Consider the following 24,780-nt stretch of genomic DNA (forward strand, 5'->3'; position numbering starts at 1 on the left):
GTTGTTGTCTTACGATCTTTGCCTTTTCAAAGAGGTAAAATGTTTAACCTGACATTATATATTTGTTTTAAATGTAAAATCTGATTAAATCTCTAAGATAGCTTTGATGAAATGTCTTTATTTCTTTATCTACTCAAATATTGAAAACCTAAAACGCTCCATGTTGTACTTTCTCTGTACCATCGGAAATAAAAATCAGTTATCTCCATGTATCCTCCTGTTAACATTTCACAACAAAGTATTGTTTTGTACTGGAGAATGTTACTGTTTTCCCGTATGACTTTATAGTCATACTCTTGATTGCACAACGTCTTAATTGTTATTTTATTTATTAAATCATTAAAAAATTACAAATTGTCACTACTTTCGTTAATGTTAAAGGTGCAAACCATAAATGAAAACTCAATAACATGTTAATATGTTTCAAACCTGTTACTGAGTTTGTTTCTCTTCAACAAGATTCACAAGAAAAGCAAGGATCCTGCGCCACCAGGTGGCGATATGATTTTAGTGCAGCGCAATACTTCATAAACACTGAAACACGCTGAGAGTAAAGGTGTTAAAAGTGCAGATACAGAAGTATTGTTTTGATTACATTTTGATATATGAAATGTTGAGAAAGCAACGCACAAAGTCGATGACGTAGCGAATAGAAAGATTGCAAAGGTCGTGACACAGGAAGTGAACGCCAAAACAGAAAAATGAAGGTTCTATGATAGATAATGTATCATTTGTGTATATTTACTACATCCAAATAGACTATAAGTATGACATTCTAACATGAATTAGAGTAAAATAATAACAGCTGAGGTGTCGCCAGTGGCCCACAATGCATTTCGACTGCAAAGGTCTGATTTCTTAGTCGTTGGGTAAAGTGATACATGATGCAGAATCAGACATGTAATAGAAATTATTTCAAAATAATATCAAATGCCTCATTTAATAAGATTCTACATTTTTTCAGTGCAGATTGTATTAAAATTCAGAAACACAAATAAAACTGGTTTAAAAACATAAAACATGTTGACGTGTCACGAAAAGGAAACAATAAAACTCCATCAACCTAGAAACAGATTAAATTGAATTTAAAAAACGATTGACATTATAGGACAGAAGGATATATTTAGTGAACTACATGTGTGTTGCTGCCGTGAAATCCGTGAAACCAGGTGCGTGTTTGTGGTTGTGTCGCGCTGCAGAGAAAGTATTTTACTGTTAAGGCGTCGTACCGGAAGCACTGTTACTCTCATCGCCAGCTTGGTATCGGATGTGATACTAAAGCTTTTCAGTGTCGTAGCTGCATCTACTGGGATGGCAGAGAGAAAGCGCCTCTCCCAGCCCCTTTAATATGCTCCCTGTTGTGGGGCTAAGGTTACCACCGGACCAGTCTCAACATGACCACCGGCTTCAGCTCCGGTTCCTGCAGGTTCGCAGATTACTTTGTGATCTGCGGACTCGATACCGAAAGCGGGCTGGAACCCGACGAACTGTCCGGTAAGAACGTTAGATCTGTATGAGGATAAATAATAGATCTATACAGTAATGATCAAAACAGTGGGGGTTTTAAAACAACTGTTTGTTGTCTTTAAGTAGATTATATGATGTGTGTAAAGTACTGTCGTTTATTTTAATATGCTACACATGCATTTAGGTTATAGAGAGAACATAAAAACAGGCCTAGCTCAGCTCCTCTTGTCTGCGCCTGTTTGTAGCGCAGAGATATGAGGATTACTGACCCTACTCGCTGACGTGATTTTTTTTTTTTTAAAAACCTCAAATATTGTCTATAAATACTCTCACATTTTCAGTGCCAATTATTATTACAATATTCGTCTCAATATAAATATTTGGGCGTTTGTTCTGCTGTGTTGATGTTAATTTAATTATAAACACTGAAGCGCATGTAACGGTTTTAAATCCTCATGTTAATACAATATAACCGCGATAGTAAATCTATTTACTTAAGGTAACACTGTAGTTGTTATGTATATTTGTGAAAAACTCCCAAGTATCATCATTTTATGTGTAATTGTTATATGCTACGCCTTTAACTATGTTGTTGATGCTGTGACGTTATCCATAGTTTGAGTGTGAAGTTTACTGCTAAATTGTTTACGTATCATCGAAAATACCATAAAGTAATGGACCACTTAACTGCAAAACAACGCTTTATTTTTGTAATATGGGTTTTTGGCCTCAGTGAAATATATTTCCCAGGGATTTGGAACCGTTTTCAGGGAATTTAATGGGACGTTAAAAAAACACTTTCATATTCATCACTCTAGCCAACATACCTTTTTTGCCTTTTTCTTTTAATGACTAGTGCTAATGTAGGTAGATTTGACAATTGTCTGTGTTATCTAAGGTTTATGTATGTGACCTTCAGGTATTCCTCAGTCACATAGCTATGAGATAACACCCTTAAATGTCTGGCACATACCAGACAAACACTGGTAACTAACAAACCTGACATGGCGAAAGGCATGAGAGTTTCTTTGCTTTAACAACATAGTGCATAATGTGTATTACTTTATATTGTCACTAACATGATTGAATATTTTGGCTTTACATGTATTACTGAAGTTTGAATACAATGTTGTCCACTGTAGAACATGGCTCCAGTGTTGTATATCCATATTTAGAGATACATTTGTCTTATTTTGTTGATTATGAGAAGATCTAAATCTTTGAAACTAACTGCTTTTTTCCCTCCCACATCACCTCTAAACCACAGTGCCATTTTGCTCAGTGTATTTCACATGTTGCTCATAATCCTTAATGTTTTTGCTCAATGGCAGGGTCTTCTGGTTATGGTTGTTTATCAGTCCTCCATTTCTCTCCTACATCCACGTGTCTTCCAAATATTATTATTCATGCTCTGAAGACAGTGGGTGGAGGATATTGGGCTGAGATGGGATGATGGTCTCTGTAGGTGTCACTTTCCTTCCTTCCGTTAAAATAACGTGTTATTGCCCCAAAACATGTTGTCATGCTGGCTGTTTTTTGTTGATTCAGGTTATAATGCCCCCCTTTATTTTTTACCACTGACCTCTGCCCTGACCGTGTCTTCAGTACAACTATACCTGTACTGTATGTCTACAAAAAAGTTCTGTTTGCGTATAGATTCATTAGTGATGAGACATCAGAGGGACGGATCATTGTCATCACTTGCAATTCCTACAGACCAGGTCCATATTGCAAACTAGGTGTTGTCAGCCTTTCTGTATCTACACGTGTTAGCAATTAAAGACACGGGCCTGCGTGAGAAACAGCTGTGAGTGTCTTTTCCTAGGCTAGTCTCTAAGCCTCTGATCATCATTGATATTTTGGTGCAGGTGAAATAGATTTGTTTATTACTTAAAAAGAAGTCTTGGTAATAAAGGTAATCTCCTAAAAAGTGTGTTTGACCAAACAACACGTCGGAGTTGTTCTGGAAATGTTTAAAAGATAAGAAGAAAATAACTTTAAGGTAAATTAACAGTGACTGGCAAAACCCTAATGCAGCTAAAAGTTATTATTAGCATATAACATGCTTAGCCAAATGTCTTTCTAGATGACAATGGTAACCCGAAACATGGACTTGTAGGAGAGGTATCTGTTGTAAAATCAAGTCAGGGAGCAGCATTTCTGTTGCATGTAATGTCAGGGTTTTCCACTGCACTGTTTCTAATACAGATAATGTATTCTGGGACAAACCCTGCCTACAGATAATTTGGTTTCATCTTAAATGCCTTAAACATAGACCTCACCTTGCGTAACTAAAGACCAAACTGCTGTTTATGGTCATTTGTTAATCTACTGACGTAAAGTATCATAAATATGTAGCCATTAACCCAATTAAGGGGTTTCTAGGCACCATTACAATCCTGGCTTCTGACAAACAAACAAGTAGTTAGTTTTTCTGTCCTCTTGATTTTTTTTCTGCTGACTTTTAGTCTTGTGATAACAGAAAAAGTCCTAAACAGCTGATGTCCACAGGATTGATGAAATGGACTTCTTGTTATTATCTGTGTGATTAATTATGACTCAGCATCAGCAGGTGGTGAAAAGTCTGCTGGGATTTTGTTGTGGTTTAATGAAAGCGTGTTCCTTCTTCAAAACACAACAAGAACTGCTTTCAGTTTTCTTAAGACTCAACTCATGCACTTCCCTTTTTTTAACTTCCTTTATTTGTGTTCTTGATTATGATAGAAGAGACTTATAAGACACAGATGTTTAAATCACATGCTATGCCTTTGGTGCAAAACAATTGCAAAATACAGATTTATTTACCAAACTTGAATTAACTGCCTTTGACAACTACACGGATCAGTGTTTTTCTGCCTTCCGCAGTAAACATTCGTTTATCGCCCCTGAAAGTGTAGCTTTAAAAAAAGTATAAAAATGTCACACTTAAACAAGCAATGCCAAGTGTTTGTAGTTGTATTGTTGTTTTATCGTGTGGTAATAAATTTATAGTAAAGTTTGTAAATGTTTTTTTTCCTCAATAAGCAGAATCTAACATTCTCAGCTGCCTAAACACTATGTTGGTTTTAGACATGTGTCAAAGACACCATAGAGGTGATTCTCTCATCACCTTGGAATCTGTATCCAGCTGCTGTGTTACAATGTTGTAATTGTTAACACTATAGCCCTGTTACTGATGTTCACAAAATATTTCAAACTTACAAATATTTGAAGTACTACACCATTATGGATGTTAGGGAAAGTAGGATTATTTCATAAAAAAAACATACACACTGAAAGAAAGTTGAATCTTTGTAGCCATTGTCAGCAATTACATAAATAAAAAGTAAAAATATAATAGTAAAATATATAAATATAAAATGTAAAAATTTATGACAACCCCTTCGTTGGCTGAAGCCCTGTGCTGGTCAGCAGCATGTGCAGCATTTTGGATTTAAAAGTGTCAGCAGTAGCTTACAATACGTTCATTCACTCTTTTACTAGCACTTAATCCTTTTCAGGGTCACAGAAATGGCTGGTGCCAAACAGTCACCAGGCGAAAGCAGGGTTCACTGTGGGTTGTCCTCTGACCACAGTAATATCCCCTATAGATTTGAATCATGTACTGTACTTCAAGGTAGAAGTGCAACCTACAGAAGCTTTTCAAGGAAACAGTAGCTGTGGCTCTGTGGTCAATCTTTACCTGTAAATTGCTCTCATTACTGCAGACTGCCGCTTTGTTATGCACATGTATTTACTGGGGTTTGCCCATATTGACTCTCATTTTTGAGTCAAAGACAGGAAATGGTTTGGAAATTCCATTGTTAGAGCTAAGAGATAAATGTGTGTCGTTTTACATGTGTTTGAAAATACTGAGTTTGATGTGGAAATGACTGGGAAATAATAATAATAAAAACATCCTCAAATGGATGGATTTGGTCATTACTTACATTAAGTAATTTACAATTTCATAAGAAAATAAAATTGAAACTCTCAATTGTACTAAGAGGAGCCTATTTAGCAGTATGCAGTAAAGATTTATATACAGTGAAACACAACGACATGGCCAGAACTAGCTTGATGCACATGCGGGGGTCTGATTAGCATATGCATGACCCTGCAGTCTCACGGGCAACATAAGTACACTTATACACAGGGCTCCACCTATTCAAATGCTAAATATCCTTTTGAATTTTCCTGACAGCCCCTCTCCCCCAATCCTACTCAGCAAACAAATCACAGTCTGTGACACAACACCCAAGCTGGTTTTCAGTGTACAACATGATTGTTCATGCACTCGCTCTCATTTGCTCATTTTGGACCCAAGTTAAATTTGTGGTCTGTCTGTTAAATAACATCTGTGAAATGTATTAGGGAAATGTTGGTTTAACAGATGGTTGATATCAGGTGCACTTCATGTTTATCTGAACGTACAGGATATAAGCACAAGTAGTCTTACAGGAAGTACTGGGTATCTATGTAAATAATTCACTGCCCCAAAGAGTTAAAGAAGTGCAGTTAAAGCTAAGTGGATACATGGTGTACCTTTTACATTAAATACAGCATTGAATTGAGTTAAGTTGCCAATGATAATCAAGATCCTTCCATTGTTTATTGATGGAAGTGTCTTTTCTCTTTAATATGGAGTAAATGTCCCTAACTCTCTTGTTAGTGCAGATCTCTGATCACATCAGACTCTTTGATGGTCCAATAGCTTCTTTTCCCGTCATGTAAATGAGTGTTGACACCTGCACTTTCATGTCAAAACACTGGGGGTTTTTGTGGTTTTCAAGCTTCTTTGAAAATCAACCCTGTGAATCTCAAGTTATGTTATGACTCTTCAGGCTGTGCTGATTAATGCCTCTGGTATATGTACAGTAACATTGTCCTGATGGTGCTCTTTATGTTATTTGCACTCCGATGAAGATTGAACTTCAAACTTTTTTTTTATGATGCCAAAGAGACCAAACACAGGCTGTAAAATGATGACAAGATCAACAATATCTTGAAGAAACTTTTTAAAGTTATATTTGGATTAATTTTTTTCAACCGTTTCTATTATAAATGATTGATCTTCCAGTAACAAAAAGTAAAAAATTGAACTGTAACTTTTGACTATTTTTTAAAATTTTAAATTGAAGTCAATTTTCCTGTTATTAGAGATGTTTTTTACATATAGTTATAATCAATAAAATAAGAAAAGACTGTTAAAATCTATGAACTTTTTTAACAGCCTTTGTATGGTTTTGCTTGTATTTTAGTGACAATCAAAAAATAATAATCAAAAAAACAAATTTGGTGTCTGATGAGAGAAGAAGATGTGACTTTAGGCTGAAAGTGAGCGATGATGCTCTGACGGCAACGGTTCCACTCAGCATTGCAGCTACTGTAATACTACAGTTTACCGACGTGCTGCTGAGGGAAGTCATGTCGAGTCCTGCTTGAATATAGTTTCCAGTCAGAGCCTTACATTCCTATGATGCCTGGAGGAACAAGCTGTGGGAGCTAAGAGGGTAGTGGTGTGAGCACAGAGTGGTTCCTGGCTTACAGCGAGACGGACGGCATGACGCCAAAGTACACCGACGTTCTACACCCACTCGTACCGGTCCTTGTTCTCATGGCATCAAAGCAATGTTTAGTTGGGAGTTCATTCATTTATATTTATTTAAATTTATAGTTCATCCCATCTGAAAATAATACTTTAATAATAATGTTACGCAAATGTTTTTAAATATTAATTTAAGAATATTCTATTAAGTTATAAATATAGATTTAGATAGTTATAAATATAGATAGTTATAAGTATAATTTTAGGCTTCAAAAACTGGCTTTTTTGTTTTTTTGTTTACCATTTCCTGACCTCAGTGGTTGTGATACCAGATCGTTTCACATAAGCAAAACAGCTACCAGGGCAACTAAAACAACAACTTCAGCTCTGGATATGGAACTTTAGAATTGAAGTAGATGATGTTATTAGCTTTTTGTAGCTGTATATTAGTTTAACCTATAAAAACACTGCATTGTCCCGACACATTTTCTCTGACTTGCTCCACTTGCTGAGACTTTAACGTTTCAGTGTTATTACAGAAGTGCATGAACTTTGTCCTTTTTGTAACTGACAAATCATTTAGATCATTTAGTGCCTGTTTTACTTCACTCTAGATTTTGACCTTTGTGTCAGTGTACTCTTGATGAGTTTGTTGACATTTGTTTATTTAAGATAAAGAGGCAACCTGCACAGATTTTAATTTAGTCCTCCTTGATCAGTTACCGAATATTTGCTAAATTACCAAAGCCAAAATTAAGGAATATTTTTTCGTCTTCACTTTTACAGTTTTACTCATTCCTATTTCATTTTAACTGTGCACAACAATTTGACAACAAGTTTGATCTGTGTGAAAGATGTTGTCAGAGTGGGAGTTTCTTGGCCTTGTTTTCTTAATGTGAGTTGTTTAGCTGTGAAAGTAACCAAAAGGTTAAACCACTTATGTCTTCATATGTTAACGTTGCATTTTAGAATTTGAAGTGACATTGTTTAAATGGTTCAGTCAGCATGTTCTCAAAGCTGGAGGTGTCAAACTAAAGTTTAAAACCTCTCTCCTCCTGACTAGTCATTGGGAATTTCCATTTAGTTTCCTGCTCAGCCATTTTACGCTGTTATCTGCCTGGGGATAGAACCTCGAACATATTTCTACACATACAAACTCATACTAGACCGTGTACAGGAAATAGATAGAGCTGTCTCTCTGCAGGTGATGGTTGAAAGGGGACGACCTAGAATTAACTTGAAAGTTTCCAGACAGTCTACGAGAACACTCAGCTGCTTCTCACCCCACACGTAGAATGGTCCCCCCTCTCCCTACCCCCTCTGACACAGATCCTGTGTTGTAAAACACAGTCGTGTTCAGATGGGTCTGCATGCGTTGAGAAGTGATGCGCTACCTATCCAGAACTAGGCCTTTAATGAAATGTTTTTTGTTTTATTTGTTGTGTAGCTTTATGCCAGTATATAGAGGCTACTAAATTCAGAGATGGGGCCAGAGGAAAATTGGCACAGGCAAACGAAGGTAACCATCCCACCACACACACTCCCAGCCCTTTACCCTGAACTCAGCTTTTTCCCCCCTCAAACTGGCGCAGTTTATTTCCCGCCCGCCCGCCCGCCACTTGTGTTGCATTTTAGATTTTGAGTTTCCAGTTAATTTCTGCGCAGGTGCTGGGACCTCACTGTTATGTGCACTCTGTTTTTTCTCCTGGTTTGACTCCTTGACCTCCTCCACCTCCTCGCTCCTCCTTTACATCTTTGAGCAGTAGCTGAACCAGCTGATGCTTGACAATCACTGCTTTCTATTCCTCGCTCTCACTCAAACCAACATATCTACGACTGCCTATGCTGGCAATGCTTGGTCAATGTTTACTCTTCCCCTACACTCTGAATGACTCTCAGTACTGCCTTGGTATGTGCATCACTTCTGCTTTTCTCTGGGCTCAAATCAACTCAGTTTGTCTTTTTTTTTTTTACTATTGATTGTTTTGTGTGTTTTTGTATTGCAATTAAAGCTGTCAAATGGCAAAAGTTAATTTCTTAAATTATTATGTTCCTTTTAACAATTATTGTTATTGCTATTAGCATTAGATGTACATTGGTTTAGCCTTTTTTTGTTTTGTCAAGGATAATGCAAATGACAGCTTTAAATTATGCAATACAAACTTCCAAAATATTTACTTGCTACTCCCTTTAGATTTGCCCCAGCAGTTTGAGCCTGCTTCTGATCATTTTATATCAGGGCTAAACCTAAAAAATGTTGGCTAAGTGTTTGTCCCGTTTGTTTTCTCCTTCTTTCTCTCTCTGTCTCTCCCTTTTTTTTTCTTTTTAATTTTTAGGTGAGAACTTTGAGCAGAGTCCCTTACGAAGAACCTTTAAATCCAAAGTTCTAGCACATTATCCTGACAATGTCGAGTGGAATCCATTTGACCAGGATGCAGTGGGCATGGTATGATCCTTGTGCATTCATAACTTACAGTACAACTGTCATTCTGTCATGAAACTAAATGATAAGGTTCTCAAATTAAAATAACGTTAAAATAATGTTTTGTTTGTTTTGTAAAGGTATAAAAGCATCATTAGGGTTTTAAAGGCAGATATCCTATTCTTTACATTTCTTTTAAGTGTAAACACTCCTTAATTGTACTTATTTCACAATTGAAATTATTTTGTTTTCTAAGGAAAATTTCGTATTTCTTGTGTAATAAACTTTATTGAGCTTGGTTGCATCATTTTGTACTTTGGAATGAGTTCATTGTGTTCTTGTGTTTGCAGTGTGATAAGCTGGTACAGATTACTGAACAGATAAAATGATGATGTTTGTCACCATTGTAGATGAACATTGATTCAACTAATGTAATTATAATTGTATTTTTGTGTATAACCCAAAAATACATTTAACTAAAGCATTGTTATATTTGCCAGTTAGAAAAGGTGGTTATAAATAAATGTCTCATTTAAAGATTTAAATTAGGGTTGTCAAAATATTAAAAGAATTAAAATAATTATTCAGTTGCGGTGAGTGAAAGTCAAGTAACAGCAGTTAGACTTATGTGTTTCACACCATTTTTTTTTCTGATTTATCCAAATGATGAAATAATTCATATGGAAAAATGTCAAGAAAAACTTTACTCATAACTGTGCTTCTGACAGTACAAACCTACAGTAAATTAAGCTGTTGTCCTAAGCATAAATAAAGCCCTTAGAAAAACATTTCTTATGCAATTCACTACATTGGTTGTATAACTACTGCTAGTCAAACTTTTTTCAATGACAAAACATTTTTGTTATTGTGTCCCTTGCAGCTCTGCATGCCAAAGGGCCTGTCTTTCAGGACACAGGTCGATTCCCGTGAACCACAGTTCCACTCTTTTATCATCACCAGAGAGGATGGCTCTCGCACATACGGTTTCGCCCTCACCTTCTTCGAGGAGGTGACAAGCAAGCAGATCTGCAGTGCTATGCAGACTCTTTACCACATGCACAATGCAGAGCAGTACGACATCTTGCACACACCCACCTCACCACAGGGACCCAAGGAGCACAGGCACCAACAGTCCCAGCCTCGTCCCGTACTCCATGCTGCTCCGGCCATCTCCCGCCTGCAGCGGTTCAACTCATACGACATCAGCCGGGACACGCTGTATGTTTCAAAGTGCATCTGTCTGATCACACCCATGGCCTTCCCACAGGCCAGCCGGAAAGTGTTGCTGCAGCTTCACCAGGCCGTCAGTTCCCCTCAACCCCCACCACTCCCACTGGAGAGCTATATCTTCAACATCCTCTACGAAGTGCCGCTTCCACCTTCCGGGCGGTCTCTCAAATTCTCAGGCGTCTACGGGCCGATCGTGTGTCAGAGGCCAAGCACATCTGAGCTGCCACTCTTTGACTTTGCCATTGGTGAAATGTTCAATCTGCTAGGAGTGGAGAACGTTCTTCAGCTGTTCACTTGTGCCCTGCTTGAAATGCAGATACTGCTCTACTCGCAGCGTAAGTCGACATTCTGCATCACTTTTATTTTTATTTGACATTTAGTTTCCAATGCAGTACAATCACTTGAAAAGCAAGCAGTTATTAATAGCAATGCCATTCAGTCATTTCTAGCTAGTCTGTTATAACGTTATAAAGATTTTTCTGTTTGGCATCATTAAACTGTCCTGTATGATGGATATATATATTTAAAAACAAATATTTAACATTTCTTTCAGAATTTCTATCTAGGAAGTTACAAAACCTCGTGTCAGTTTCTGTTAGTTTCTAGGCCACAGAGGCTCCCAACTTATTTTGGCTTATGACCCATTTTGACGTCCCAAATTTCAGGCGACACTCAGGACTTTTTTTTTTCTAGAATTAATTTTTGATCATTTTTGTTATTTTGTGTTGCAAATACACAGTGAAAGTGGAAGAATGCAGTTGTTTAAGATTGTGTGTGTTTTTTAATCATAATTTTAAATAGAATGATGATTCTATGAAAAAATATTTTGATCATTTTTTAAAAATCAATTACTAGACATTTCAGGCGACCCGATCCTAAGGTTGAAAAACAGTGTTAGACTGTTTTGAAGCCTTGGTCAAAGCAGGGGGTGATTTGGTCTTATAACGGCTTCCTCCATCAATCAAAACACCAGGAAGTTAGTCATGGCCTTTTCCTTTGCTTTGCTTTTGTCTAATGTCTATTAGAACATTTGTATCGAACTCAGTACATTGACATGTACAGGTAAGTCAGTTTGACTGTACCAAAAAAAATCATTTTAGCAAATGAAATGTGACATCTCTGGTCCTCCCTCGAGGCCTGTTAGTAGAGATTTATTTGCCACACAAATTTTTAGGAAATGATTAATTGGTTGTCAAAACGGTAGTCTACATACATTGGTTGTTACACTGTGAGTGTTGATAACCTAATAGACCTGCTGATTCACACCATTTTACATCACGCAGTTCTTGTTTGTTACAGTGTGTGTCTGTGCCTCAGGACACGATAATATTTTAAAGTGTGCTCCACTGATTGAATCCATTACAACGGCAAATGGTTTACCAAACGCCTTAGTCTGGGGGGAGGAGGAAGCAGCTCTCAAGGGGGGAAGCTGTGGTGTTGCTGTGCAACTAAGAGAGAGGGAGGATGGCTGTGGTGCAGGTTGATTGTTATTGGCTGGAAATGACATCATTCCTTTCTCCTCCCACGAGGCTCATCACTGCAGAACGTGTGAAGGATGCTGTGTAGAATCAAGAAGAAACAGGAGATTGTTAGGAAAAGACCTTTGAATACACACTACAGAGAGAGAGAGAGAGAGAGAGGGAGAAGGAGAGAGAGAGGGATGGTCTGGAAATAAAGAGTTGATTGTGGGCTATGTTCTTAAAATAGCTGTGTAATTCAGAACTGATTTCATTTAAGCCGGACCTTATTCTTCATCTCATTCACAAAGCCACAGGAAAGATTTTGAAATTCGGCCTCCATCCTCTTGCCGTTGTGGTAAACACATCACACTGTATGTGTCTCATGTGTTAACCACAATGACACATTTGAATTTAGCCTCTATTCGTTATTAATTCCTCTTTTTTCAGTTGTGTGATTTCTGTCACAGGACTCTTGAGAAGAGAGGGCGAGGCTGTTTGAAGCAAGCATAGAACTGGATGTTACAGTTGAACAAAGCCCTTTTTAAACATTCTGAAATACAATTAACAGAGTGAGAGTGACGTTCTGTCAGCCGAGAGAAACAATAAGAATCTAAAATGGAAATAAAAACCCATCATAGTTAGCATTTCAGCATAGTTATTTATCTGTCAGCTTTTCAACCACACATCATCAACCGTCTATCCCTTGTCTTTTGTGTAAACTCTGTCAACTATATAATAATCTATAACTTCTCAATTCATTCCTAATCCTAATTCAGAAGTTTGCATTTTCGTGATTCAGTTTTCCATCTGGAAAACTTTGTGCCTCTTTTTTCCTTCAATGTTCAATGTTTAGGCTTGAAACATCTGTCAAAGGGACTTAATTTAATAGTGATGCTGATGTGAGGCTGATGTCATCTTCTGTTTATCTGGTGTCTGGTAGCAAACTGATGCTGGGCCAGAGCAGCAGTAGTGCACCTTAGTGATTGTTCTGGTGTCAAAAGCAAATGCAGTTGGGTGGTAGACATTCAAGACGGTCGCCCTCATGTTTGTGCATAACCGAGGAGATCTTGTGAATTTTTATTCTTTGTGTTCAGAGCAACCGTGTTCAGACCTGTGTTCATGTCATTTCTCACGGTGACCCAGTTGATGTTTGTATTCTTATCCCTGGCCTGGAAGCGGAAGCAGCAGCTTGACCAAAGCAGGCAGCACATGACCAAATCAAGGAATGCTTTGAATTTTGACACCATAACAGGAGAAGCAGAGCTGCTGCTGCTGTTGCTGCTGCTGCTGAGTGTATGCGAGGTGTTAATAAGATAGAGCAGAAGTGTAGATGAGGACTGAGCACGTGTTGGTGTGGATGTGTGCGCAGCAGTTGCCTTAAGCATGACAATGAAGGGAATTTTGAAAGAGCATTACTGTGTGAAGTCATGGAAAAGGAATTTCATGGAGACAAGTAGACTGGCTGAGAGCAAATGTGTTCGCACAGTAAATATTCTCATAAGGTCAAGGGTCTCGGATGTTTCTCAAAGAACATTTCTTTTTACATTTGATGTTTGGACCTCAGAGGTTATAAACATTTTGAATAGAATTACTTTACTACTTTTCTAAATTAAAATATAATTGAAAAAGTAATTTTTAAAACTTGCGTTTTTCTTGCTTTCTCTTTATTTATTTTTAATGAATGTCTTATCTCTTTTTGCATGCTTGTGACAGATTACCAAAGGCTGATGACGGTGGCAGAGAGCATCACGGCCTTAATGTTCCCCTTTCAGTGGCAGCATGTTTATGTTCCCATTCTGCCTGCTTCCCTCCTCCACTTCCTTGATGCTCCAGTGCCATATCTCATGGGCCTCCACTCTAACGGACAGGATGACCGCACCAACCTGGAGCTTCCACAGGAGGTACAGGCAGTTTTTATTTTTGTCAGACTCTTAAATCAGTCACAAGTGTTATTTGGATGTTTTAGGTTATGACTATGGGAACTGTTGGTAATTTCACCATTATAATATATACATTGACCCACTTGAATAAACACCCAGATTTACCAGATTCTTAAACACCCACAGGCATTCGCACACATACACCTACGTACTTTTGCACAGACGGATCTTTTTCTTCAATATGTATTTCTTGTCTTCCTGCAGGCTAACCTGTGCTTTGTGGACATTGATAACCACTTCATTGAACTGCCAGAAGAGTTGCCCCAGTTTCCCAACAAACTGGAGTTCATTCAAGAGATTTCAGAGGTGCTCATGTCCTTCGATGTGTCTCCAGAAGGAAATGTCTCCTCCAGTGACAGCCAGATCAAATACCCTGGCTTTTGCTCAGTAGATGTGGTCTCTGACAAATGTAATGGCAACCTGGCCTCACCCCTGAACTCTTACCTGCTGAGAGAGAATAAAACTATAGCCAGACTGCAGGCTCTGGTGAAGAGGACAGGTGTCAGTTTAGAGAAGGTAAAGATCCTACTGCTGACGGGTAAAAAAAATGTATTACAAGTATTTTTTCTTTATCAATACTGCTTTGATTTAAAAAGGACAATCTTTAAATAATAATGGCATTTCTCGGTGTTGGAAACACTTTTCTCTAATTGAGTGATGTATTGAAGGCCAGATAAGTAGTAGGAAATGTAAAATGAACAAGTCAGTAATTTAGAAGAAAAAATGTTATTGGATTACACAGTTGTCTGTGTATCACTTCAGCTGACGCTTACGAAACAGCAAACATGGTGCCCATGGTATCTATTCCCACAACCTGGTATTATTATGGTCCAATATTCCACATAGGTGCCCATGGTATCTATTCCCACAACCACTGTTGTTTTAGAAGTGGTCTTTGTCAAATAAGAGAACATGATAAGTCACAGCTCTGCTCTCGTTCCTATCCCTTCTTTCATCTCATTTTGGTTCTTGTGCCTTTAATTATTGTTTTTCAAAAACAGATGGAGGTGAGAGAGGATGCCAGTGGCATTAGAGATGCACGGATTCAGTGTGACGAGGAGGAGCTGAAGATGCACCAGCTCAACATCCATGTACGCGAGGTCTTTGCCAACAGGTTCACCCAGATGTTTGCAGACTATGAGGTGTTTGTGATCCAGCCCAGCCATGACAAAGAGTCCTGGTTCACAAACCGAGACCAGATGCAGAACTTTGACAAGGTAATTCTTCAACGGAACGGTTCTTCGAAGTTACATTTTCTGTTATTTACGAGTTAATAAATTGTGTGTCTGTGTTTAGGCATCTTTCCTGTCGGACCAGCCGGAGCCCTATCTGCCCTTCCTGTCTCGTTTTCTGGAGACTCAGATGTTTGCCTCTTTCATCGACAGTAAAATCCTCTGTCACGATGATGAAGATAAGGAGCACACTCTAAGGGTGTTTGATGGTCGCGTGGATAAGATACGCATGTTAAATGTGCGCACGCCAACACTTCGCACCTCCATGTACCAGAAATGCACAAACATTGAAGAAGCGGGTAAGTGCAGAAGACAAATCTTTTTTTTAAAAAACTATAAAAGCTGTGTTTTGTCCTCACATGATTCCACATGCTACTTCTAGCATGAGATTACATACATGATAACAATGACAATGAGTGTTAGATTATGCATACATTACATTGTAATCTGGGAGTTTCTTAAATCACTGAATAAAAAGACTTGATTTTGAGGTAATGTTGACTTTCAAGAAGCCTGAAATGATTGAAGGACTTTCACTTCATAACTATTGTCCTGTTTCCAGACAAACTGCTAAAAAAGAGATTTGTAAAAGCCGATTTTGTCGCTCCTGGACCTCATACCACTGGGCGCAAGAACGACGAGACTCACATCCGTAATATTTGCTGTCATTACCTTAACTCTGTGATCATGTGTGCTGTGCATTGTTCAGGGTTTACCCACAGAGGATCAGTTGGGCTACATCCTGACATTTTACAATGTCATGTCTGTTTCTTTTAATGCTAAATTGTCCCCCAGCCCACCCACCCTCCACCAATCCTGGTTAATAAGAGGATGGTGTCTGGTACAATCTGCTGCACCTCCAAGCAAAAAGGAGCTGTGACGTATTCCTAAATACTGTAATATAAACTCTAAACCTCTGTGAGACCCTTTATGCACTGTACAATGATTTTCACAGTACCTGAAATAACAACATGCATGTGGTTTTGGGATTATTATTTCAGGAAAGTCTTTCTTTGGATTCCGGTGAAGCACAGCTTTAGACAGTCTGATGGGGTTTTTACTGGACACAATGTTAGATTTCATGTATTCCCATTTGCCTTCATTGTTTACATACGTACAACACATAGGAAACATCCACAGTACAGTGTATTTGTCCACTCATACCAATGTGTGGGTGTATTGTAAGTAGACATCAGAACAACTATTGACAGCTACATTCATAGATGACTCAGCAGGCTTCTTCTTTGTTCTTGTTTTTTTTTTGGTTTGGTGGGTGTTTGGTGAAAAGGTTTTTTTTCCTCAGGCGTTTTCTTCTTCTCATGTCAGTCATTTATTCTTTTTTCTGTAACTATGGACCAGGGAAATAGCTCCTTTTTAAAACTCTGTTCTATACTTTTTATATTTAGTGCAAAAATAATTGCTTTTAATGTTATTAGTATTCCTTAACTTTTCCTAAACTACCTAGTAAGAATCACTATTTTTCTCCCTACTAACTTTAAATGTCCCCGTGTCGTCTACATTCTCTGATCTCATCTCTGACTTTTTTCCCTCCATTATCAGAGAAAGCCATAGAGATGAGAGTGGCCAAGATTGACCACACTGCCCTCCACCCACACCTGCTGGACATGAAGATCGGTCAGGGCCGTTATGAACAAGGCTTCTTTCCTCGGCTGCAGTCTGATGTTCTTTCCACTGGCCCAACCAGCAACAAGTAATTATTTCACATTCAAGTATTTCTAATTTCTTACGTCTCTGTTGATGCCTCTGTTTGATGTGAGCGCTGGCGTTTGTTCTCACAGATGGACAAAAAGGAGCGCTCCGGCTCAGTGGAGGAGGAGAGATCGTCAGAAGCAGCATGCGGAGCACCTGTATTTAGATAATGACCAGAGAGAGGTTAGACTTCCTCTGACTTTTTATATCTTTGTCCTGTACTGTGTTTATTTATGCATGACATTTCTGTTCTCTGTAATATGACTCTTTATACTTCTTTTACTCTCACTTTTCTTCACCATTTCCTTCACTTTTTTGTCTTTTTGTGCCTGTTTTCACTCGTGCCTTCACACTCTCAGCATGTTGAGTGTTTGTTGCCGGAGCTGCAGCTCCTGGTGTTTCTTGACTACTACTGGCTCTCACAGTCCTTCAGGCCCTGTCTTAAGTCGGTGACAGTGGACGTGGTATGTGTTGGTGTAGTCCACAGACCACATGTGCTGTCCACCCATTTTCTTCCCTAGCGTCGGCCTTCCCTCCATTAAAAACAATATTTGTGTCCTCAATTCCTCTTCCGTATCAGTGGTAATTAAAACATAAACATTTCTCTGAGTAGTTGCCCTCCCTGATTAATCTCTTTTGTGTGTGTTTTGTTATGTGTGCTATGGTTAATAGTGTATAAATGAATGTTTTTGTCTTTCTTTTGTCTGTCTTTATTTACAACTGTTGTGAGTTTATGGTCTACTGACTGAAGTCTCTTCTACTTTTTAATAGAAGTATATCCAGGAAGCCAGAAACCTGGGTACAACCATCAGACAACCCAAACTTTCCAATCTGTCGCCTTCAGTCATCGCTCAGACCAACTGGAAGTTTGTGGAGGGACTGTTGAAGGAGTGCAGGAACAAAGTAAGAAATGATGGGTTTTTTTCGACAGACAAGTAATTTGTAGCCTCAAGAAAGATTTGACTTTAACTGTTACATGTTCCACAGACCAAAAGAATGTTGGTAGAGAAGATGGGTCGTGAAGCCGTGGAATTGGGTCACGGTGAGGTTAGTATCACTGGCGTTGAAGAGAACACTCTGATCGCGAGTCTCTGTGACCTGTTGGAGAGGATCTGGAGTCATGGGCTGCAGGTTAAACAGGTTAGAAAAACAAATCTCTGCCATTCCTGATCGATGATACAGGCAGGTCAAAGTCTGAGCTTATGTTCCAATTTCTCTTTCAGGGTAAATCTGCTTTGTGGTCCCACCTCCTGCACTACCAGGAGAGCAAAGAGAAGAATTCTGCTACTCCAGGTGGTTTGGGACCTCCAGGTTAAGACTTAAAACGTTTTCATGAACAAACACATAATTAATTAGAAAACAACATAGCTCATCTCTCTCTTTATACCCCTCAGGTTTCATTCATGACACTGAGAGACGCAAGTCTGATGGTGGAGGGTCAGCCATGCCTCCTCTTAAGGTGTCGCTGATCCAGGACATGAGGTGAAATGGACTGACAGTCATTTAGATATGAACTATGTGGTATAAAAGCTATGGGGAAACAATGCTTCTATGAATTCAGCTTTGTCCACAGCATAGAGCCTTGATAAGAAATACTGTTGATGATGTTTAACAGATGGCAGAAATACAACTAACAAAACCACTTATCCTAATATAATAAATGACAAATATGGAATACAGAAGACCACCAAGTTAAGATTACTCTGCAGTGTTGGAATCACATCCCAAAACTGTTTGTTTTCCCTGGTTTGCCCCATTCCCAGAACTGTTTGATAACATGACCAAGGACTATTACCGGGTTCTAAACGTTTAAAAGCTCAGTGAATAGACAAAGAGTGCCATCCTGTGGTAGACTGTCAAACATCACCTACTGTATGCTTACACACCAAGTATACAAATCAAAGGTTTAATGGTTCAGTGTTATATACTGATTCTTGTACAGTTCACATGTACATATGTTAAATATACACTTTAATAGATTATTGTCATAAGTGGTTGACTTTCTTTAGGCTTTAGCCAATGAGGAAATGTTACACAGACTTTGTTCTTCCTTAAAATACAACGAGATGTATACTATTTTGTCTCTCACAACAGATTTAGTTTCCAGATTGTGTCATTTTTTTTCCTTTTATTATATTAATTTTATGGCTTCCCAGTGGATTGGTTTAAAGACTCAATTTTACAGTTCTCTTATTTCTCACACAGCATAACAGCTGAAGTCAGGGTTCATGTTGGGTAAAAGCGTGACAGGAAATTTGAGTAACAACACGTTACTTCCAGTCTAGTTACCAAGACGCCCTCCAGTCTGACTGAGGAGGGGGTTGACAAAGGGCAAAGACACAGCTCCATATTGATGGACCCTCCTCCATACACACACACACACACATCTGCTGTCATGTCAGTAAACAGAAGCATCAGCTGTGTCTTCATTTCATAATTTTAATAAAATATGATTCTACTGATATTATTTTACACAATCAAGGATCCCTCTTGTTTGACCATTTGATTAATAAATATAAGATAAGTAATTAAAGTAAATTATTTGAATGTGGTACTTAAAACATTAGGCCATGAAAGAACTAGGTTGGGGGGGGGGTGCAAAGGGTAGAGAGGAGGAGGGGGTTTAGAAGGTGGAGAAGAGGTTTAGGCACAGGTGGAGTGGAATAATCTATAGTGACTACCCACAAAACCATGTCACACTGGTAAATTACAAAGACTCTTACCTCGTCTAGTTACAGTAGCACCATTTATGACTAGTTAAGATTAAGTGTAAATTTTCCATCTTCTCTGATCTGAGCTGATCAGACTCTTCACCTTTATTTGTCACTTTCTTATTTTTTTTTTCTGCTTCTTCACACAGACCACATATAGAATACTATCTCCCACATAACTGCTTTGTTTCCCCGACTGTGACTCAATGACGAATGAAGAATGTCATTCTAGACTCTACTCATTTATTATGTTGATGTTTTATCTGATTCACTTTGAATCTTGTCCTTTCTTTCCAGACACATTCAGAACATCAGTGAGATCAAGACAGATGTGGGCAAAGCCAGAGCCTGGGTTCGTCTCTCCATGGAAAAGAAGTTGCTCTCCAGGCACCTTAAGCAGCTGCTTTCAGACCATGAGCTGACAAAGTGAGCAGACGCAACCTTTTTCTAGTCGCCTATTCTTTGTTTCCCTAACCATTTTTATTTTGACCTTCTTTCTTTGTTGGGAAACGTCTATCTTGCATTATTAAAGTGACTTGTCATCTACCATTTATTAAACATTAGGCCTGTTGAAATTTCAAAGGATCACGGTGCAGTCTGTGTCCCGTTAAAAAATTCAAAGTCTTCTTCATAATTGATATCAGTAGTGAACTAGGTCAGACGGCTTCTTTCTGCCTATTATGACCCTATGCTGTCTAAATGGCCTTGTGAAAGTACCATACACACCTGATCATCTGTTTAAGTCCAAACTAAAACTCTTCAATCACATTGGAGAGTTGCATCACAACAAAAAAGAAAAAATGTTGATCTTAGGTGTAAACCATATGTTTCCAACAGAAAACTTTACAAGCGCTATGCCTTCCTTCGCTGTGATGATGAGAAGGAGCAGTTTCTGTACCACCTGCTGTCCTTCAATGCTGTGGACTACTTCTGTTTCACTAATGTCTTCACCACCATCAGTGAGTGCCAGTCTGATGCCACACAACTGGGCTGTTTCCTCTTTAAGTTTTTATTAACAGTTGTCCTCCTCACCATCCACAGTGATCCCCTACCATGTCGTAGTCGTTCCCAGTAAGAAACTTGGTGGCTCCATGTTCACCGCCAACCCGTGGGTGTGTGTATCTGGTGAGCTCTCAGAAACCGGAGTCCTTCAGGTTCCTCGGAATACATTGGAGATCACCTTTGAGGTAAGTGTTTCTTTAACCCAGCAGACCATTGTATTGATGACCTCGTAATTTCTAGACTGGAGAGACTCAGTGACTTTTTTTCTGCATTTATGGACCTAATCAAAAAGTGACTCTTATTCGCCGCTTCAAAGGGCTTAGTGTAAAGTGGATTTCCAAAATACTGAACTACAAACTCCTGAGCTATTAGAACATACATGTATATATATGTATATATATATGTGTATATATACATGTATATTGTTATACATATTTTGGGCTATGTTTTTTGTCAGGTATTGGTTTTGATATTGTTATACATATTTTGGGTTATGTTTTTTGTCAGGTATTGGTTTTGATGTGAGGCACCAACACCTTTCTTTCTCTCCCCCAGTGTCAAAACCTTGGCAAACTCACCACTGTACAGATGGGCCATGATAACACAGGCCTGTATGCAAAGTGGCTGGTAGAGTGTGTTGTGGTCCGCAATGGAATCACTGGACACACCTACAAGTAAGAGTTTGCACAGAGGAGAAATGATTCCCATATTTTCCCGGCCACATTGTTTTTAAATGATTAACCAACTGTGTTCATTGGACAGATTTCCCTGCGGTCGATGGTTGGGGAAAGGTGTTGACGATGGAAGTCTGGAGAGGATCTTGGTGGGCGAACTGATGACCCCCACCACTGAGAACGATGAAAGGATGTGTCGCACACCTCCAATGCAACAGTCACCAGGGATGATGAGGAGGTTTGTCACCATCTCACCAAACAGCAAACCAAGTGAGTTTGTACACTGCACGATAGAATGACTTAAAGAAAACCAGAGGTGGGGGGTTGTTTCACAGTTTTCTCCTCTTTTTCCCTCTCGTCTAGAGTTGAACACTGGTCAGATCCAGGAGAGTGTGGGAGAGGCCATCAATGGGATAGTAAAGCATTTTCACAAACCAGAGAAAGAGGTGAGAGACAAAGCCATCCAAACAGGCCCAGGCATGTAGTTCTATTATTCATCACATATCAAAGAGAGGCTGCTCTCTGCACTGGTGGTCTTTAAGCAAAAAAAAAAGACTACACAGACATTTTTAAGCATGGTTATTAATGACTTCCTGATCCTATCATTATACCCTCACTCCATCTGTTTCATCTGTATTGTTATTTATGAAAGTAAGTTGTATTGCTGAACCTTTGGATATTTGTCAAATATTTCCTGCAAATAATTTTTGCATTGAATTAAGCAAATCTCTTCTGTGTGTCTTGTCATTTGTTGTATACAGAGAGGCAGTCTGACGCTTCTCCTCTGTGGGGAGTTTGGCCTCGTCTGGGCTTTGGAACAGGTTTTCCAGCACGGTTTCAAATCACCTCGACTCTTTAAGAATGTCTTCATTTGGGACTTTTTAGGTAAATAAAAAATCTGAAGGTTTTTATTGAAAAAATTAAAGTAACAAATGAAGTCTTGCATTCTTGATCTGTAGCCTAACCCTATGATTAGGTTTAAATAAAAACATTTTACCACACAATGTTTTATTGTTGTAAAATATATCTCCTTTGGTTAAATCCAAGTTTTTGTTTTAAAATAACAACAACAATGTTATCTGTTGACCATATGATGGGAAAAACCTTGAAATATACTGTTTCAAAACTGAGGAAGCTGAGAGCATGGAGGTGTTGGTTTTGTTCATTCTCCATACCTTAAAGGGAGAGATTATTTTTGGCTCAACAGTGACCTTGAAAATATTTTGCTAATATTATTCTTGCCTTTGAAAGATGATCTTTCTTTTGTTGTTATATCTGTGGACAGATTTTCTATGTCTTGTGTATATAAATAATCAGTGTTCAAACTTCATCTTATTTCAACAGAAAAGGCACAGGTGTATTTTGAAAGCGCAGAGCAACGTGAGGTGACTCCAGATGAAAACTGGCAAACCAGAGTCCGTCACTTCTGTCGCTTCATGAGGGCCATCAACAGCACATCCAGAAACATCGGCAAAGATGGAAAGTTCCAGATGCTCGTCTGTCTGGGTGCCAGGTAAACTTACAGTACTCATTGAGCATATTTGGAGTGGTACAATTTTAAGACTTTTATTAGAGTTGGCATGAATTTCGACAGTTGCTGCAGACTCACATTCAAATCTGTCAAACTGTACTGGAGATGAGAGGGAGTAGTGGTTTCCTTTCTCTGTGTTAAACCATTCATCCTGACTGTAAGGCAGGAACATGATCTTTTCTCTGAGAATTCCTAAGTTTCTAATATTATTATGAGCTTGTTCAGTTTTTTTGTCTTCCAGGTTTTATGATATTTTTTTGTCATGTTGTTCACAGACTTAGTGGTTAAGTGATAGTTAATGATTTTTGATAAAGGTTTGTTTTTACTGAGCCATTGTATTATGGTGACACCCTTAGCCTAATGTGTCTCATTTGACTTCCAGGGACCATTTGTTGCATCACTGGATTGCTCTGCTCGCAGACTGTCCAATCACGGCTCAGATGTATGAAGATGCCGCGCTGATTAAGGATCATTCATTGGTGAACTCTTTAATTAGAGTTCTGCAGACACTGCAGGAGTTCAACATCACTCTGGAGGCGTCGCTTGTCAAAGGTGTTGGAATCTAAACCAAACCAACAAACTTCAACTTCCTACAAGATGCACCGGACACTGACAGATGGCTGGGGACCATTCAAAGAAGTACTGGGAACTTTAACATACAGGAGCAGACTTGAACAAAGGACATTCTCTGTTAAATCTTACAGCTACTGTTACATGTATTATGTATTAAGTGCAATGAGCCTTTCAAGATTTGTTTTTTATTTTTTAATTCTCAATGACGTTCAGATTAGATGTTAAAAATGTTTTCTATTATGGAACATGATTTCTGCTTGATTGACGGTGACCTATCTGTGCTTTAATGGTTTACTGACAGTGAAATATTTTCAGTACCGTGAACTGCTGACAATGGCATATATTTAAGGCAAACTGTTGATATTTTTCCAGAGAAACACAGTATTATTTTGTTAAAGCAGTCAGGTTGTTTGCTCTGTTATCAGCCCAGATTCCAATGTCATCACAGAGCGAAAAAACATATAATGTACAAGTATGCTTTATAAGTATGACAGGGAGGTTTTTAAGCATGATAAATACTCAACTTTTTAAAATGTCTGTTACATTTGGGATTTTTCCTGGAAAATGTACAGGAATGCAAAACTTTTACATGGAATTCCTTTGAGGAAACTATTCCTTCTTGCAAAATAAGAGTGTGCGAGTGTGGTTAATGCCCGTGTCTAGTGTTTGACATAAATATCCAGGTGGATAAAGGACAAAATCCCAAAGGCTTATGTTTTGTTCCTCAAACTAATGCTTGACTCACCTAGCTTTTTGTGCTAAATCAATCACAGCAACAGCCTCCATATACAGTCAAAACCTCCTACCAGCACTTCTGAACTCCTCACTGGTCTTCTGCTCCCTTTCCTGAAAATTGACCATTTCCTGAATTCCACCGGGGAGCATAATCGAATGCTTCTTTTCATTAGTGTGTCTTTTGCTATGCAATATGCCAGTCAACAAAACAAAACAAAAAACAGCCTCCTATGAACTTGTCTTTCTGGTGTCCCAGAACATTACCAGGCCCTCTGCTGTCACATATGTCCACATTTACTGTGCAGAATTAAGGGTTTGATACATGAAGGACTTTTTCCTGTGCCAATGTCTGGAACGACTGTGTTGTACTTGTCTGTGTACAACCCACACAAGAGCATCTTGGGAGAAATATATTTTTGTTTTCCAATGCAGTTGTACATTTATTGACATAGCTGTGTAATGTAGTGTTTATGAATTTGAGCAACAGTGTACAGTGTAAAAATATATTAAGAATAAAGCATCTGTAATGCATTGCAAGCTTCTTTTTTTTATTAGCGGCTGATGGA

The 24,780-nt window shown here is 38.5% G+C and overlaps 1 protein-coding gene and 1 long non-coding RNA gene across 4 annotated transcripts in view; one reads left to right on the plus strand and one right to left on the minus strand.

The window, feature by feature from the left end:
* Nucleotides 1-1,274: 1,274 nt before the first annotated feature.
* On the plus strand, nucleotides 1,275-24,745 carry dennd5a (DENN/MADD domain containing 5A). 3 transcript variants are annotated; one of them, XM_008310763.3, is made up of 23 exons: nucleotides 1,275-1,494; nucleotides 8,442-8,513; nucleotides 9,331-9,440; nucleotides 10,297-10,981; nucleotides 13,820-14,007; nucleotides 14,251-14,562; nucleotides 15,048-15,263; nucleotides 15,343-15,577; nucleotides 16,839-16,989; nucleotides 17,078-17,171; nucleotides 17,760-17,891; nucleotides 17,976-18,128; nucleotides 18,212-18,299; nucleotides 18,383-18,470; nucleotides 19,997-20,125; nucleotides 20,537-20,658; nucleotides 20,741-20,886; nucleotides 21,257-21,375; nucleotides 21,464-21,645; nucleotides 21,739-21,821; nucleotides 22,137-22,260; nucleotides 22,720-22,888; nucleotides 23,289-24,745. In XM_008310763.3, the coding sequence occupies exons 1-23, from the start codon at nucleotides 1,395-1,397 to the stop codon at nucleotides 23,470-23,472; spliced, it is 3,882 nt and encodes a 1,293-aa protein (XP_008308985.1). In that variant the 5' UTR covers nucleotides 1,275-1,394; the 3' UTR covers nucleotides 23,473-24,745. The 3 variants fall into 3 exon arrangements, with proteins under 3 accessions (XP_008308985.1, XP_024911514.1, XP_008308986.1); XM_025055746.1 differs by having other exon boundaries at nucleotides 18,212-18,281; nucleotides 23,289-23,472; XM_008310764.3 differs by lacking the exon at nucleotides 8,442-8,513 and having other exon boundaries at nucleotides 23,289-23,472.
* LOC103379272 (uncharacterized) overlaps nucleotides 10,990-24,780 on the minus strand; it is a 43,390-nt gene continuing 29,599 nt past the window's right edge. Inside the window, exon 4 of the long non-coding RNA XR_003049758.1 lies at nucleotides 10,990-12,204. This is a non-coding gene — a long non-coding RNA (uncharacterized LOC103379272). The remainder of the gene's footprint in view (nucleotides 12,205-24,780) is intronic.

The sequence above is a fragment of the Cynoglossus semilaevis genome, chromosome 5 (genome assembly GCF_000523025.1).
Source record: "Cynoglossus semilaevis isolate Cse_v1.0 chromosome 5, Cse_v1.0, whole genome shotgun sequence".
Taxonomy (NCBI): Eukaryota; Metazoa; Chordata; class Actinopteri; order Pleuronectiformes; family Cynoglossidae; genus Cynoglossus; species Cynoglossus semilaevis.